The 19,159-nt window shown below is 36.3% G+C and overlaps 1 protein-coding gene across 1 annotated transcript in view; it reads left to right on the top strand.

Moving 5' to 3' along the window:
• PFKFB2 (6-phosphofructo-2-kinase/fructose-2,6-biphosphatase 2) overlaps positions 1 to 19,159 on the top strand; it is a 37,967-nt gene that overhangs the window by 14,024 nt on the left and 4,784 nt on the right. The window contains exons 5-14 of the mRNA XM_081325732.1: positions 1,605 to 1,671; positions 2,293 to 2,367; positions 5,528 to 5,584; positions 7,376 to 7,500; positions 8,683 to 8,890; positions 10,009 to 10,155; positions 10,551 to 10,655; positions 11,263 to 11,392; positions 12,762 to 12,824; positions 13,263 to 13,333. Coding sequence (XP_081181858.1) covers positions 1,605 to 1,671; positions 2,293 to 2,367; positions 5,528 to 5,584; positions 7,376 to 7,500; positions 8,683 to 8,890; positions 10,009 to 10,155; positions 10,551 to 10,655; positions 11,263 to 11,392; positions 12,762 to 12,824; positions 13,263 to 13,333 — 1,048 coding nt within the window. The remainder of the gene's footprint in view (positions 1 to 1,604; positions 1,672 to 2,292; positions 2,368 to 5,527; positions 5,585 to 7,375; positions 7,501 to 8,682; positions 8,891 to 10,008; positions 10,156 to 10,550; positions 10,656 to 11,262; positions 11,393 to 12,761; positions 12,825 to 13,262; positions 13,334 to 19,159) is intronic.

Below are 19,159 nucleotides of genomic sequence, written 5' to 3'. Positions count from 1 at the left end.
ATTCCCCCCCAACCCTTTAAAACAGCTGGCTAGAAAACATATTAGGGGCCTCTTAATATATCTCCACCAAAGGCCCCTATCTATGCCCAACCACCTCTCGGGGTCCCAACAATTGGGCCCGTCCTTAAGGGGATTGGAGGAAAAGGCAGCAGGTCGTAACCAGGAGGGAGGTGCCCTCCTGAGGGCATACAGGTCACTGGAGTAGCACAAACGAGCCATATAATAATAAAAAATATCCACATAGGGCAGTTGTTAACAAATGGGTAGTCAGATGGTATTAAAATAATATCAAGATGACATTGAGTCCGGAAAGTACCTCAGGTCCACCAATCCGGCTCCGCTCTCACCTGAGCCGGAGCCAGGCAAAGAAAGCCCAACCGCCCTCTCACTACAGCTGGGCATCCAACCTGGGGTGGACAGAGTACGGGCTACTGGGATAAACCTACCCTAACTGGTCTCTCACACCAGTATGTATGTGGCCTCTTGTTTTCAAAAGTGAAGGGCCAGCCGAGGGCAAAGTAATGGAGCTTTCCACTTAACTATTATCTCTTTGAAGGAAATTGGAAAGCAAAGAGGAAATGTATAACGTCAAGATATGTGGCTCCTAAGGAGTGGCCTTTCTATTTCAAAGTCCTGCCCTTGTTGTCAGCACAGTTGATTAATACCTATTTTATTTATTTAATTTGTATCCCACCTTTATTATTTTTACAAATAACCTAAGGCAGCGAAGATATCCAACACACTTTCCTCCTCCTATTTTCTCCACAGGCCCAACTCCCAGCTGGCTTTGTGTCTGAGGAAGGACTAGAACTCAAGGTCTCTCAGTTTCTGCCCTAGTGCTTTGATCACTGACCAAACTTCGTCTCTTTAATACTTTTATTACAGGCAACCAAAATGTCATCGAAAGACTCCATTCATTACATGTTATAAAAGCTGCTGCTGAAGACCTCCTAAACCAGGGGTAGGCAACCTCGGCTCTTTTATGACTCGTGGACTTCAACTCCCAGAATTCCTGAGTCAGCTGACTCAGGAATTCTGGGAGTTGAAGTCCATGAGTCATAAAAGAGCCGAGGTTGCCTACCCCTGTCCTAAACATAGTACTTGGCCTATTTCCCACTGTTCTGCTGATCCTGATAGATTGTATAGATTTTTAAAACTTCCAGAAATGCATATGATGTTTTGGTTAGGCCTATCTCTCAACCTCTTTTTTACTTGTTCATTGTTATGCATTTTTAATATTAAGCACAACTTTTTTTAATCACAGTTTATATACCGTACTTTATTTTAGATTACTAACTACTTGTTTCCACCACTAGATGGCATAAATTCTTTGCTGTTCATTGTTAAGGTTTTTTTTTTCATGTCCACAGTCTTTAAATTGTGAATTAGACAGTTCAGAAATTAGATTCACATTGTCAGGCTTACCTGAATCTTAACTTCAGTAGTGTTGTGCATGAGCAAGATAAAATTATAGCTATGAAACTGAATGAGTACTTTGGATGGCTTGAGTTCTCATTAAATTATCCTTCCTTCCTTCCTTCCTTCCTTCCTTCCTTCCTTCCTTCCTTCCTTCCTTCCTTCCTTCCTTCCTTCCTTCCTTCCAGACAATGTGCCTTGGTGGCCCTTGAAGATGTGAAAGTTTATCTAATGGAAGAGTCTGGCCAGATTGCTGTAAGTGCACACCTGATCATTGGGACATAATGCTGCAATGATGGGAAACTGACGTTTAAAATACTGTTAAATTACAACTCCCAGCACCCTTAACTTTCACAACCCTGGCTGATTTATAATTCAGTAACATCTGAAGGATCCAGAAGAGATCCTTGGAGCATTAAACCTATTTTTTTTTAAAAGGTGTATTGACCAGGCATCAGTCGTGGCTTTGCTGGGATGGTAGGACCTGGAATAGCCAAGGTACACCAGATGCTGAAGCCAGACTTAATTGGAGGCATGCAGATAGTCCTCAGCTTATGACGGCAATTAGAATCAGAAGTTCAATTATTATATGAGCAGCACCTGATTTTATGTGCTTTTCTGTGCAGTTGTTAAGCAAATCACCACATTTGTTTTGTAGCTTCCCATATTGACTTTGCTTGTTAGAAATCCCCTGTAAAGGTCCCAAATGGCAATCATATGCACTCCAGGATGTTGCAAATGTTATAAATACATGCTGGTTGCGAGGTGTCCAAATGTTGATCTTATAACCATGGGGATCTGGGATGGACATAAGTGCAGGGTCCAATTATAAGTCACTTCCAACATGATCCATCTTTTTTTCTGCTTTTTGTTCAGGTCTTTGATGCAACCAACACAACACGAGAAAGACGGGATATGATTTTAGCTTTCGCCAAAGAAAATTCTTTTAAGGTGATTATTTTGTTGCAAAGTGTCTATGAAGATTCTCAGTCATCCAGGTCATGGTTGTCCCAAAAGTGTTTTTTCCCAAAAGCAACTGGACTTTTTTTTTTCTTTGAAGATGTTTCACTTCTCATCCAAGAAGTTTCTTCAGAGATGAAGGAAAAAATGAAGTCCAGTTGCTTTTGGGAAAAAAGCACTTTTGGAACATTTTGTTTCAACTTTGCTCTAGTATGAAGTCAGATAATTAATAATAATAATAATAATAATAATAATAATAATAATAATAATACACAGCTGGAATAGTGGACTGGACCCAAGCAGAACTAAAAGCAATGGATAGGAAGACCAGAAAAATAATGACAATGAATCATGCCCTTCATCCACGCAGTGACATTGACAGACTCTATCTACCAAGGCAAATAGGTGGACACGGAATGCTGCAAGTACATCAGATGGTTGAAGAAGAAAAAATGGCTTTGGAACAATATCTGAAGGACAATGATGAAGATGCACTGAAATTATTTTATTTATTTATTTATTTATTTATTTATTTATTTATTTATTTATTTATTTAAATTGATATACCGCCCTATTCCCGTAGGACTCAGGGCGGTTTACAGGGAAAATTAAAAGTTAAAATACATCACATACAATTAAAAACGATTAAAACTAAGATTAAATTAATCCCTGAACTTAACTAAAACCCCATTAATTAAATAATTAAAACCCCTCAGTCTGGGCCAGACAGCTCAAAAAACCAAGTTTTCAAGTCCCTACGAAATGAGCGAAGGTCGGGGGCGGTCCTAAGCTCCGTGGGAAACTGGTTCCAAAGGGCCGGCGCACCCACAGAGAACACCCTTCCCCTGGGAATAACCTGCCGGCATTCCTTAACCGGCGGTACCCTAAGAAGGCCCTCCCTGTGGGAGCGCACAGGACGATGGGAAGTTGATGCCGGTAGCAGGTGTTCCCTTAGATAATCCGGAACACCTGCTGCCGGCATCAACTTCCCAAATTAGTATATCAGGAAGGCTTACTGACTATTGGAGAGACCAAACTGGCCTACAAGAAAGACCAAATGAAGAACAGAATAGAGGCATGGGAAGACAAAGCACTACATGCCCAGTACATTAAAAAAAATAGCTGGGAAAGCAGACAATAACCTGGCAATGGCTAAGAACAGGAAAGTTGAAGAAAGAGACCGAGAGACTAATTCTGGCTGCACAAGACCAAGCCTTAAGGACAAATGCATACAAAGTCAAAATTGAGAAGACAGCAACAGACAGTAAGTGCCGCCTATGCAAAGAAGCTGAAGAAACAGTGGACCACCTGATAAGTGCAAGAAGATCGCACAGACTGACTACAAACAGCGGCATGACAAAGTAGCAACAATGGTGCATTAGAAGATCTGCAACAAATATCATTTGCCTGTAAGCAAGAACTGGTGGGATCATAAAATAGAGAAACTCATAGAAAATGATAAAGTTAAACTGTGCTGGCACTTCAGAATTCAAACAGACAAGCACCTGCAACATAACACCCCGGACTTAACAATTGTCAATAAGAAAGACAAAAAAGTCTGGATAGTGGACGTGGCAGAGCCTGGAGACAGCAGAATAGACGAGAAAGAACTGGAGAAGATAACAAAATACAAAGACCTACAAATAGAAATAGAAAGATTGTGGCAAAGGCAAGCAAGGGTAGTACCAATTGTAATAGGCGCCTTTGGTGCAATCCCAAAACAACTGGAGCACCACCTGAACACCATTGGCATTGACAAATTCACCATTAGTCAATTGCAAAAGGTGGCCTTACTAGGAACTGCTTCCATCCTGCGACGATATCTGTAATACCATCAAACATCCAGATCTGTCTATCCCAGGTCCTTGGTAAGAACTCGATAGGTAGACAAAAATGCCAAATCCAGTCTGAACATCTGACTGTGCAATGATTAATAATAATAATAATAATAATAATAATAATAATAATAATAATAATAATAATAATAATAATAATAATAATAATGTTGGAAGGGACCTTGGAGGTCATCTAGTCCAATCCCCTGCTCAGGCAGGAAACCCTATACCCTTTCAGACAAATGGCTGTCCAGTCTCTTCTTAAAAACTTCTGGAGGCAGGTTGTTCCACTGGTTAATTGTTCTAACTTGTCAGGAATTTCTCCTTAGTTCTAGGTTGCTTCTCTCCTTGATTAATTTCCATCCATTGCTTCTTGTCCTGCCTTCAGGTGCTTTGGAGAATAGCTTGACTTCCTCTTCTTTGTGGCAGCCCCTGAGATATTGTTAATACAGTGGAAATCATATGATTCCAGGATGTTGCAAATGGACATTTGTCTTTTGCTTTAACTTTGATTTGCCAAATGAAAAAGTACTTTTGCCATAGGCAATCTCATGTACCAATTTGTGAATTTCTGAAAATAAATAAACTTTGCTATTCCTACAACATAAATAAGTACCCTAGCTTCATCAACATTTTTTCTATTCAGCTGACTTTGTGTCCAGCATACAGTCATATTTGAAGAAGTAGCTAAGACAAGTTCCAGCAGAAAATTGACTAGTCTTTTCCAAAAGACATATTGTGCTATGCCTGTGAGTCAGTAAGCAACCCTAAATTGATCATACTGGAATTTTTGTAAACATGTATATTGCTGTGGATTTTTAATGGTTAATTATTGGTCAGTTAAATATGCAGATGATAAAATGATGCATTGGGGGATCCAATAGTTGCTTGGGTTTTTATCACATTTTAAAAAGATCCATTTGGTCACATCCTGTTAATTGAAAATCCTCACCTTCTAGTCAAAGGTGAACTTTGATTCAGGTTCAAAAACCCCCTGAAAGCAACCATTTCCTACCATCTGTCCTTTTTCTTGCAGTCTGCAAGATGGAAGAGAGGGAAAAGAGGATGAGAGAGAAATGCAAGAAAAGAGAGAGAGAGAGAGAGAGAGAGAGAGAAGATAGTACTGTAAAGATAGGACACCACCCATTTGTGGACTGGTTCTACCCACCGTTTTCTTTGACCTACCCTTATCTTGGTATGCAGTGCCGCCATGAACAAATTATTTCTGCAGAAAGGCAGTTCTTGAAAGAAATTTTTTTATCCTGGCTCCAGTATTTTTGTATTTTAGAAATTAAAATTCATTTTTTCTTTTGAAGGTTTTTTTTGTGGAATCTGTCTGTGATGATCCAGAAGTCATTGCTGCCAATATATTGGTTAGTATTTTACATTCTCTCACTTTCTTTTGCTCAGTCATTCCTGCTGAAGAAAGAATGAGCATCATTGGAGCATTATTAAGCTTAGGCTCTATAGCCAGAGTTAGAAGTCAAACCAGTTAGATCCACGTCAAACCAGTGAGAAATCATGTTTTCAAAGCAGAAAGAACACAGTATGTGCAACACCAAAAAGAGTACAAAATAGGAAGATAAATACAGATGGTAAATCCTTGAACTGGGCACTGAGTATTAGTCTGCTAATTCTGTTAGCTCTGTCCCACTCTGCACAAACCTTTCTCCTTTATAGAATTTAATTTTGCTGAGATTATATTGCCCTACAGTGACCGCAACATATTAGAGTGCTAGAGTCTTTAGTGTTTGTTTGTTTATACAATAATAGATTGTATAAACTGAGTACTGGCTCTGGGTGACATACAAAACAAATCAAAACAGATACAGTGTCTAAAAGCAAAGCAAAAAGTGCAATAAAAGTAAATAAAGTAAATGGACACATCCTGGTAGCAATTGTGTGTAACTAATGCTCCATCAGCTAACATTGTTCTGTTAGATCTAATGAGGAGAGAAGTGGTCCTTAGATATTCAGGCCATATGCCATAAAGGGCTGGATAGGGGATAATTACCCATTGCAGTAGTACAACCACAGGATATCTTAGCATGCATAGGCCATAGGGATGTAGGACATAAACCCTTGATATATTGTTGTTTCTTTGGGGAGAGGGGAATATTTGCTCTACTGTGTGATTATGTAACCACTATATATCCTGGTTTGATTATACTTATTCCATAAATACTAGGCTAGGGTATCTAGAGTTGCCTGATTTATATATTTTAGATAGTAGGTAGATGATGCTTGTCTGAGGAGTTATAAGAATTGCTTATTAATTATTTTTCTTGGGTTTTCTTGGAATATTTTACACTGTTCCCAAGAGTAAAACAAGCTAAGATTTCTTGTCTCACTGTAAGAGTTAATCAATTTACCAATGGAAAAGTTTCTGTGTGAAACCCAACAATCAATAATGACCTTTTTTTCATTATCTGGTGTCATTTCCCTGAGTATTCTTTTCCTATTGCACCCAAAAATATACATGCCTATCTATCTCAAGATAATGATCAATCTATCTAATGCACCACTTTGTATATATTTATATTATAATAAAAGTTTAGGTTTTACAGTGCTCTATTACTATAAGTGCTATTGCAGCAGATTAACATAGATTCCCCTATGAACTGTCTAATAAGAATGATACTGTATGCATAAATGCTAGAATATTTTGTATTAAAATATATGTTTTTGTTGTGTTATGTCTTAAAAATAGTGTTGTCTCAGTTAAATAGACAACATTAAAGCAGGTAATGCTTTCCCAAGCATCGATGTAATACTTTTGAAAGTATATTCATTAGATGTATTTATAAAATAAATGGATTATAGGATTTTAAAAAGTCTCTTAAAATTATTTGGGCATTAGAATCTGCAAAAATGATACCTAATTAAATGAATTGGATCAACTTTTGGAAGCTGGTTATTAATCTTGGAAGGTATATCTGTGTATTAGAACTAGTGCAATTGTTTTTTTTAAAAAAAATCATTTCTGTGTATCTATTCCAAACTGATGAAAACTCTATGTCTTGTTAGAAGATAATGTTTATTAAAAATAGTTGATTATTATAGAGCTTAAGATTGTTATCACCACTGTTTATTTCTTTATGTGTATAAAGTTTCTGTATAGATACAGAGTTTATCTTTCAAAAAGTTTGTTTTGGTTGCACCAGGAAGTTAAAGTCTCCAGTCCAGATTATCCAGAAAGAAACCGAGAAAATGTGATGGAAGATTTTCTGAAGAGAATAGAATGTTACAAAGTCACCTATCAACCCCTTGATCCAGTTGATTATGACAAGTAAGATGCACAGCAAAGGAATCATGGGAATTCTTGATCATAGACTTGGATCCGGGACACACCAATGGAAGACCAGGCAGAGGTGACTTTTCTGAAGACCTTCCCTGTGAAAAGCCTCTTCCTGAATAGGTTTGGGCTGTGACAGGGGAAGATAAGGTCTTCCTTATAAACTTGATGAAATTCAAAGGGAGGAACATTCTGGGATCACAATACTCAACACAGTTTTTCAGGTACATTTGTTTCGTTCTAAACTCCCTGTGCCTTAGTCCACTCTAAAAGAAACCCCAGGTGAGACTGCTCCATGAGGCTGCCAGGGGGAAAAGAATTGAAAAGTCACCTTCTACCGTACCTCATTCCACTGATACTTCTTGGATCATGGTTACTGCATGTGCTTGGAGTAGAAATGGATGGAAGAACAGATGGGAGGATATTATGGGAAGGATATTGTAGAAAATGGAGCGAACAGTGGAGAACTCAGAGATGTTATGCATGCAAGGGCTATTGGTTCTTACTTATTAAGAACAGAAAGAATTTCTAGTACAAGAATCAGGTTTAGTAACACCTGTTTTGATCTGGGACTGGTCCAGGAATCACTTCTCCCTTTTTAGCAATATTTAGAAATAATTTAAAAAGCTTTTAAATATTTTAGTAATTTGTATACTTGTATCTCATTAGTCAGAGATGCTTTTTATATGTTAAAATATAATGGGTTTTTCTCCTCACGATTCCGCAGAAATAAGCTTTTAACTTTCTGCTTTCCAAATATCTTTTGCCACTTCTCATTCATTGATTTGGAGTAGTGTATTGTGTGTGTGTGTGTGTGTGTGTGTGTGTATTTCAGATTTGATCTCCAAAAGGTCCTTTGGACTAGTGGAGAAGTGAAAAGTGCAGCTGCACCTTTTCCTAGGATCACATTACATTCTACAGCTGTGCAGTGGGTGGAGGCTATTCATCCTCCAGCATCTCTGAAACATCTTTTGGAATCTGTCCAGGTCTAATTTATAATTAGAAATTGGTTCTCATATTAAAATAACCTAGTTCAGCTATTTTATGCATCAGCCTTTCACCTTTATTTATTTATTTTTTGGTGCACTCTCCCTAAGTTACAAAAACAGACATTGAATAATTGTGTGATGACTTGATACCTAATAATTTCTGGTTTGTTTGTTTTTTTAATTACAGAGACCTTTCTTTCATTAAAGTTATCAATGTTGGGCAGCGCTTTCTGGTCAACCGGGTCCAAGACTACATCCAAACTAAAATTGTCTATTATCTCATGAATATTCACATTCAGCCACGCACAATTTATCTCTGTAGACATGGAGAAAGTGAATGCAACCTTATTAGAAAGATAGGTGGAGATTCGGGCCTGTCCACACGTGGGAAGCAGGTATGGTCTAATTCACAGGAAGTGTGCATATTTTGTAGGGATCTTCTGTGTTTCAAATTCAAGGCAAAGAGGCCATCAAAGCACACACATTTTAGTTGTCTACAACTCCTATACATAACATGTTTTCTGCACCCCTGTTGCTTTAATGAATTACAGACAAGAGCTACTTGAATTTGCATACTAACAGCTAAATTAAGGCAGATTTTCTGCCCACATTTACTTTCAGTTCAGCTTAAGACCAGAAATATGTGCTCAAAACAACAAACATTACATTCTAAATGTATTAATTTTTGCTGGAAGAATAGTTCGATTTTGTACTAAATAGTATTCTGAGAATACCCATAGATATCATCACCTTACAACATTAACAATGATAAAATGTGTTTTAAATAAAATGAATGTTTAGCATTTATACCTCAAATTTTCTCTGTGATATCCTCCATCCCTAGTTATTTTACCCTTAAAGATTGGGATTACTCAAAGGAACCCACTCCTTGGTACCTGAGTAGTATATTAAAGATTAGATTACTTTTAGTGTAAATCAGAATACATAGTTATCACAGAAACTCTGCCAAGTTGGATAGAATTGTTTACAATAGAAATATTCTTATACAAACAATTTACACAAACAATTGTAATTGTTTGTATAACCCACTGTCTGATATGTTATTTTTAGATAATGGATTGCAGTCATATTACCTTTCCTTGATGGAAGGTTTCTTTCATCCCTGTTACAATCCATTGTACGTCTCTAAAATCGGTCTGTAAGATGGAAGAATTCTTCAGAACAATATATTAACAGTATATTAAATTCTTTTCTATCAAAAACCTTTCTATTACAGTTGGAATTGTAGCACAACAGTTGGAAACAAAAAAGGGCTATGACCATTGGCTACAGTACAAGAAAAATGGCAAAAATTGTATTGAACTTTGTGATTATAAAATTTTAGCTATGTATGACTTGGGGAGATGAGTTGCTTACTACAGCTTCCAAACCACTGTTCCCATTGCCACCTTAGAAATTTTCCCTGATAATGTAAGCAACACAAAGCCAAGTTGCTGTCCTTATCTTCATAATAGGGAAGGGCAAATCTTAATCATGCTGTATTGTTTTCTAGTTTGCTGAAGCACTGAAAAGGTTTATCAAAGAGCAAGAGATTATGGATCTGAAAGTTTGGACTAGCCAATTGAAAAGAACAATCCAAACAGCAGAAGCCCTAGGAGTACCATATGAGCAATGGAAGATACTGAATGAAATTGATGCAGTGAGTAGAATGGCAGAAAAGTTAATCACTGGTCTTGGGATAGTGGTGATATACTTTCGAGTGATCTTCATTGCCTTAAAGATAAGCTGCATACAATTTCTGTCTGTCTATCTATCTATCTATCTATCTATCTATCTATCTATCTATCTATCTATCTATCTATCTACTTCATACATTAAATTAAAAAATCCCAACTCAATAGGACAGTTATGGTTGCAGTCACTAAGCGCTTTTTATCGATACATAAGGTTCAATGTTGTCAAGCTTCTCTTTGTTCTGGAATAATAGATGGTAGAATATATCTGCTGTCATGCTTGAAGAAATGTAAGTTTTGGAAAAGACAAATGTGTTTAAGTTAAATTATATTCATTTGAGTTCAGTTCTTAATTTTCTAGGGAGTATGTGAAGAAATGACGTATGAAGAGATTCAGAGAAAATATCCAGAAGAGTTTGCACTTCGAGATCAAGAAAAATATCTTTACCGCTATCCTGGAGGAGAAGTGTGTTCTTTTGTTTATCATTGCTATACTAAATATTGTTGCTAAACTAAATGTTACTGCTTTGATTTGTTAGAGTTTGAAGTGTGTTGCAACAATTGCCCTTAAATATAATTTTAAAAAAAGGAACTATAATATACAATTCTCCTGGAGCTGGTTGAAGAATGGCATAATAAACAAGCATTATCGTTTTGGGGTAGAAACACAGCAAGTCTTAGTATGGCATAATTGCTTCCAAAAATTCTTATTCTTATCCTCAAAGTCTTAATTCTAATACACTGTTAGATTCTGAAATCCAAAATGCTATCAGAACCTTATGAATCATCTCAAATTATGCAATTATACCCACTGACAGATGTTCAGGTGTTATAGTGATGCCAATAAAGAATTAGGAAGATCTTGATTTAGAAATCTTGCTTCTCCCAAATCAAAACAATGCATGTAAGCTATGTTAAATTTTCCAAGAAAGGCCCATGATGTAATGTATGTGATACAGTAGATAAACTATAATAAATAGTGAGCTAGGTAGAAAAAATATTTGGATACTTTAACAACATATTTATTGGCAACTTCCCTCTTTTTGATTAATATTTTTCTTGGGCTTCTTTAGTCTTACCAAGACTTGGTCCAGCGCTTGGAACCTGTAATTATGGAACTGGAACGTCAAGAAAATGTCCTAGTTATTTCTCACCAGGCAGTTATGAGATGTCTATTGGCCTATTTTCTTGATAAGAGTGCAGGTAAAAAAAACCGTTTCTTTTTATAGCACACAGAAATAAGGCAGTGATTATCTAGAATAGAGATGAGCAGTCTAGGTGTAGCTCACACAGTTCCTTCTCTAAGCTTTAGATCCCCAGTTCACATACTTGAAGTTGATCATTGTAGCTTGCCATAGAACTTCAGCTTGTAGTTCTTTTCTTTGGTACTTTTCAATGGCAACTCTTTGAAGGAGCTTTGTTTTTCGATGCTGATTTTTTTTAATGTCATAGTTTCTGAACTGCTTCCTTTTTTAACATTGCCCTACCATTACCTCACAGCCCCAACCACCACTGCTATGCTGCCTTTAGCTAGTAAAACCAAACTGTATTTAGCCTTCAATTACCAAGAGGTTTCCCCTCCTTGACAGGAAATAAATTACAAACTACGTATGACAATAGCAATAGCCCTTAGATTTATATACCACTCCATAGGGCTTTACAGCCCTCTCTAAATGGTTTACAGACTCAGCCTATTGGCCCAACAATCTGGGTCCTCATTTTATTGACCTCGGAAGGATGGAAGGCTGAGTCAACCTTGACTCAGAATTGAACTCCTGGAGTCAGCAGTGAGTTAGCCTGCAATACTGCACTCTAACCACAGCGCCACCATGGTTCTAATTAGTAACCACATCAGTTTAAGAAATTACAATATTGATAGCAGCCATGAAAATAGGCTTCATTAAGGACTGCAATGTGCAAGGAGGGGAAATTTTCCTTTTTGCTTGCTTTAGTCCAGATGAAACTCAGCCTTCATATTCACACATAGTTTTCCTCTTTTTCTCCTGAGTTTATAAAGTTGCCATAGTTAACTAAAACAGAGTTGGTTCATGTTGTTGATTATTTTCCATACTACAGTAGATATGATTGCCCTGCATAAAGTTATTGACATTTGGGGCACTTTCAAAACATACATATACACATTCAGTGGATTTTAGAGCCAGTAATCTCCAATAAAGTGTGAAATTATTATTTGACCAGGCTTTATTGCAATTTTATTTATCTATTTTTATATTTATTATTTCTTTATGTTCTTTAAATATTACTCAGTATTACTGGGTTAATTACTTGCTACATTAACCATCCCCAGTCTAGGATAGTCTATGGTAATTAGATTGAATTCCATCTTGAAACTGTTAAATTTCTACACATTTCTCACGAATTGTGTGAGAATGTAGTTGTATTGCCTCTATTCTGTCCCTCAGTTCTAATTCTAAGATTCTCTGTGTGTCACTTTTCAGAACCTGCAGGTTTGTTCATTAATATATATTACATTCTGGTTAAATCAAAGTATAATGTGTATTTTAGATCACTGTGTCAGCACATCTGTTTAACTTTTATTACTTTATCTTAGATGAATTGCCTTATTTAAGATGTCCTCTTCATACCATCTTTAAGCTTACACCAGTTGCTTATGGCAAGTATTTATTTATTTATGTGGGAGAGGAAAGCAGTAATGCAAATATCTATTTCGCATATATTTCATTTAGATCAAGTAACTTCTATTTTTTGAATTAATAAACATAATTAGTACGTTATATATTATTTTTAGTTATACATATCAGTTTCCATTTATAAATCATGATACTTTTCCTGATAAAACATGAGAAATTAATGATAAACTAAATTAAATGTGACTTGTTGGGGAATAGCTAATTAAATAATTACAGTGAGATCTGAGTCTTCTGTGTCTAATTCTTGCCTACTTTGGCATAATAATTCTTGGAGTCTATGGGACTCAAGTATTTCAGGTCTTTTCTTTGGTAAATATTGCTTTTCATTTTTCTGATGATAGTATAGTACTTCCTCTCTAAAAATGGTGCCTAAAGTTCTGTATATTTTCAATTTTATGAAGGCTGTAAATTAGAAATGATTTCTCTGAATGTTGAAGCTGTAGACACTCACCGGGATAAGCCATCCACAGTGGTATGTATTATTTTTTTCTGTTATAACTCCTCTATCTTCTTATCTCTTTTATATTTCATTTCTGACTTAGTCATGGTCAATCTTAGGCAATTCTCAAGAAAGGGAAGGGTGAAAACAGTACTATATTTATAATGGGTTTTTCATTTCTTTTGTTCTCCCTAAAACTGTGGGAAAAGCAAATTTTCATAAATATAGAAACCATAAACTAAATTCATAAAAATTATTGATAAATAATTATTGATAAATGTTTGGTGATAGTTTGTGGATAGCTACATTGGACATATTAAATACTCCACAAAATGCAGACTTAAAAAAAATATGAAAGGATTATTAGGAGAGTCAGCTTAGCTGAACGCTACTCACAAGGGCCAAATTAGAAAGACAGATTCAGAGAATATTAGCATTGTGGTACAATATAACATAATTTTCAGAATTACTAGAAAGGCAACAAAAATCCATAAATATCTGAATACTTTAAACAGGGAAGAAGTCTGTCCGCTATTACCTATGTAACAATCAGTGACTGATTAAGGGCATTGCTTCACATTTATTTATTTATTTATTTTATTTATTTATTTTAATTCCATTTATATCCCGCCCTTCTCCGAAGACTCAGGGCGGCTTACAAGCTTAGCAGTAGCCTTCATTCTATGTATATGCCTGAGCATATACATTGAACCTGAGCAGATCAAGACAGAACAACTATGTCCAGGTTTAATTTCAGATCCACTCTGAAGAACTGTATAGCTAGCTTCATTGGTAAAAATTATGTAAAAATATTGTAAATGCTTCATTTCTGAGAAGGGACTGCTAAGGCTTTATTCTGTTTGCAAATATTAGCTTGGACAGAGCTTCAGAACGCTTCTTTGTGATGATGAAGGCCCATGTGAAGCACCCCTCATGATGCTGTGTGAAATAGTGGCCCCACCTCCAAGAGCGATGTTGCCTCACTTTACATTAGCAACCAAAAGAAGATTCTGTGAAGATGCTGCATTTGTACAGAAGTCTCTCTGACTCTTCTATTAATCTACTGGAAACGGCAGAAGAGGCTTCTGCACAAAGTCAACACATATAAAAAACATTTTTGAATTACCAAAACTTGCAGATAAGACTTTGTGGAGATACAAAGTGCCTCAACAAAGGGAATTGACAAGTACTTTATCAATAAAAATAACAGGTACTTCTTCCAGGCTTAGCAAATATGTCATTTCACATGCACAATAAGATAGAATATGCTTCATTTGTTTTTGATGTTCGATTGTGCTTTCCAAAACTGTGCTTTCACTTCTTTTGCTCTGAGTTCTTTGCCAGATTGTACCTGGCAACACTGTCTGATTTCATATTAATTACATTTCTGCATGCCAGATCAAATATCCCATAACGTAGTATTTCTTTGGCTTTGTTTACATTATTAGCATGATCTCTTATTTGTTAATTTATAGAGAAAGACACAATTGCTTTGACCCTCCTGACAAATGTAACATAACTTTTAATATTTATTTTCTTCAATATTAAGTATAAAAGCAATACTGACATTCTGTTTAAACATACTTTCCTATTGGCTGGTTAGGCCTTTAAGAACCCATACACAGGCCCCATCCCAACAGTGTTGTGTGTCTTGCTCAACAAATCAGGTATAAAACAAACTGTGGCTTAGTGCAATATGTAAATATACAGGGAGGAGTGTGTAACTTGGTGGTGAGAAAAAATCATTCCGCAGATTTTTAGAAATACTTTCATTGATATGAATGCCACTAATTCTTAAATTTGCAAATATGCATTTAGATTAATTCATGCAAATTGATATTTAATTTAATTGAAATGAATGCCATTAATTTTGAACTTGCAAATATGCATTTAAATTAATTCATGCAAATTGGTATTTAATTTAATTGAAATGAATGCCATTAATTTTAAACTTGCAAATATGCATTTAGATTAATTCATACAAATTGGTATTTCACATATGCGCTTTGAATCTTTTTCAATTAATTGGTAAAGTTCTAGATAGCAGCCTGTATCTGTTCTTGGCAGATTGTCAAGAACAATCTTTGATGGGACAGCAGAGAAACACCTGGGCTGCACACTAAATCAGCAACTTGAAGGAGAAATAAATCCCAAACAAAGGAAGAGCCATCCACTTCTGTATTATTGCCAGGAAAACAATGTTCATATAGTCTCCAGTGGTCAAGGTCAATTGAAAGGAGATAATTTCAGTTTAATACTCGTGGTTAGATATCTGCTTTCCAATATACTTCTATTTCTACATTTCAAAGCTTTAATCTATGTTATATAGTGTTATTGATTGCAAAAGAGTAGCCTCAAATTTTGTTTCATAATCTAGTGGGGGAAAATGTTGACTTCAGATTTAAACTGCAAAAATGTGAAGGCCACAACAATAATAATTTCTATTTTAAAAGCTGAGTGAAGTTTCCTAGTCATTTAGTCATAAGATATATTCATGGAAAATTTCCTCTTGGGAAATTTTTTTCCATCTGTAACTGTCATAGGGTGTGGAGGACTTAGTCATGCATCCTACCCATTCAGGAATCTAGTGGATCAGAGGAAGCAATAAAATCTCACTTCAGTCTCCTAACACAGAAATTATTTCTATGCAACAGTAGATACTGTACAAATTCTTATGTAATACCAGTATATATTTGTCCTGTATTAGAAAAAAATATCTAAAATAGTAGCTTAAAAGTCCCTATTGTATGTGAATACCCATTCTGTTGACCCAAGTGAGCACTGGATAACAATCTTATATCAGAAATAATATACAAAACAGTGGTGCTGATGAGAAAGATTTATGCTGACAAAATTGGAAAAGGAAAATTTTCTTTTCTATCTGTAATCCCCAGATACTTTTAATATTTTGCTCTGTTGTGTCTACAGAACAGCTGTTAATGGTAATTAAGAGAGGGAGAGAAAGAAATCTGTCTATGGATCCTTGAATTTCACCCCTATTCTTTGCATGCTATTATTTTATGTATATATAGCATGAAATACATACCCTGTGCTCTATTTCTAATTCTCAATCAATTTTTTTTCAACTACTAACTTGCTGTGAGTTAATCCAGGACTTTTCAACTTTTTCACCCATTGTACCACTTTTAGGATATGGTAACATTAGAGTACCACCAGTCACCTAGCAAAGTGTCAAAAACTTGATGACCAAAAAAAAGGGAAAAAAGTGATGAAGTACAGGTAGTCCTTGACTTACAACAGTTCACTTAGTGACTGTTAGAAGTTACAAAGGCAAGGAAAAAGGTGCCCCCCAAGCCACAGCCAAGCAAGACACCTGCCTGCCTGCCCAGCGGCGCTCTTCCTCCTGTCCAAGGTTTTCATTGTTGAGAGCATTTCTGTTGAGGATTGGCAGCGGGGGTAGAGTGGGGGGGGGGTGTTTGGTTTTTATTCCCCCCATCTGCTGGGTGGTTGCAGCAGGTTTTGGTCACTTCACATGACCCTGGGAAATTGTGACCGTCATAAGTATGAATCAGTTGCCAAGCATCTGAATGTAAATCACAAGACCCTGGAGATGCTGCAAGAGTCCAACTGATTGGCGCTTCCACTGAGCCTGGCGCTGATCCTGGCACTTCCACTGAGCCCTGACAGCCCTGGAGGTCCAGCCATTTCTCGCTCAGGCTTGTGCAGTGCTACCACTGGTTCAGCTCATTCCCCCCCCCTACCATTTTTCTAGGATGGTCACGTACCACCTGCTAGATGCCAATGTACCACAGGTGGTACCCGTACCATTGGTTGAAAAGCCCTGAGTTAATCTATAGAAATTGACACCTCGTCCCAGGTTTTTTTGTAGGAAAATTAATATCTGAACATAACTTTGTTCACTATTTTAAAAACAAGCATTTCTACCCAAATTACCATTGAAAAGTTGCTGAAATAACAAAATCCTACTAAAATAGTTAAATATCATGATAAATAGGTACATTTGGTGTAATAAAGGGCCTGAAAGCTACCACTGAAAAGGAATTAGGTGAAAGAGTTTCAGCAGTTACTTTTCAAAAGGCCCTGTCCACTGTACTGTTAAGCTGTTTACTTTGAAAGATAGACAAGACCTTCAGCCCTGATCAAGTGTAGGCAGCTTAATACTGATAAAGTTGAACTTTCCAATAACCTGGATCCAAATCACATAGTGTTTTAAATAGCAAAACCTGAAAACAGACCTGTGGCCAATACAGGTGGTATAGTAGAGATACCACATATTTCAACTGTACCTTAAAAATGATCACTGTGTACCAATTGCAATGTCTGAATGATCACATTATTGTAATTCGACTGTAGCATAGATTACTGAAACAACATTCCTCTGGTGTCAGAGTTGCCTTACTTATGCAAATCAAAGTACGCATTTTAAAACAGAAGCTGAAATTACAGAATTTATGAGAAAAAAATATTTTCTACCTATTATGACTCGTACAAGCAGCAGTTAATATGTAAGTAGCCTTTAGTCATGTTTAATTTTTTCCACTGCAGATTTATCAGAAACAAATACTTCTAGTCGTTTTTTCTCTTTAAAATATGAATTTCTTATTAAACATTATGTTTTATTAATTTGGAAATTAATTAATTAATATTTTAAAAGACAGGATCTTCTCTCTGTTTACAAAAATTGCAATGAAGATGTAGGCAAAATAAGATGCTTTCTATTTTTTAAAAAACATAGTTGCAGAAACTTTACAATTAAGAACAGACAAAATTAGTTCCTTACTCCATTATGATTTCCCCCTTGGTTTACTGAAGAGGTGAGCAATTGTCACTTCTTTAAAATTCAGCTGCTGAAGCCCCTAGAGATTGTAGCAGTGACATTATCAGAAAAGGAAGGAAGGGATTTGTAAAGGTTAAGTTGGCAGAACAGGAACCATTCTCAGCCAGACAAAATCTTTATGTAAACAAGGAAAAATGTACCCAGCAATCAAGGCTGGGAAAAGAATGGCAAGAAATCCATTAAGAGGAAAAGATCTAGCGGGTATGCAGTACACTTTTTTATGTTTGTTTTTAATATGCTTTCTTGCCAAACAGTTTTGTGCTTTTATTGGTCTGGGCCTTGTGTTAGAGGCCTCAAAACTGGCTCCCCCTAGAGTGGTGTCTGTGTCTGTGTGTGCGCTCACGTGTTATATAGTTTTAGTACTATATTAGCTGCTGACCAGTAGGAGGCATTAAATGACTGGATGAAATGGGATAGCTAATACGACTTCTAATAATCTAAAATTTAAACTCAGGGATGACATAATTGAAACGAAGTTTGATCTGCCTTCTACAGGAATCAATATCTGCATATACATTACTTCTGCAATAAATTAACTGACCTAGGTGTATTGAGCCTGAGGAGCTTCTGAATGTGGGGATATTGTTTCTGAAAAGTTGATATTTACTGTTGGACGTAGTATGAAGTTTGACAGGTTTGACCTATTGACCCAAGTATGCTTAGGAGAAGGGTAAATAAAACCTTAGTGTTTCATTCTCTCAGGAGGTTAAAACTTCAGTATTTTCATGCTTTTTATTTGAATAAGAAGAAAAATCACATCATGCATTTTGGTCGTGTGGCCTGAGGTGGTTCAGGAGTTGATAGATTGCAGATCTTTAGTAAAATATATGGCAAAATCCATTTTGCCCCAGAGGACATGGATAAAATTAAGATTGCATCCAATGCTGACTTATGCACCAATTTTTTGCCTGTTCCCTTTGCCTCTTGAAGTCATTTGCTGCTATTCTGTACTGTTACATGGCTTACCCAAGTCCTTCATATCAGCTTTCTGGGGCTAGGCATGGGGAATGCCGTGGGGAAAAAAGGGTGGGCTCAGCAAA

Source organism: Vipera berus (assembly GCF_964194415.1).
Source record: "Vipera berus genome assembly, chromosome: 3".
Taxonomy (NCBI): domain Eukaryota; kingdom Metazoa; phylum Chordata; class Lepidosauria; order Squamata; family Viperidae; genus Vipera; species Vipera berus.
Note: the sequence above shows the minus strand (reverse complement) of the source record. Positions and strands in the feature narration are given on the sequence as shown.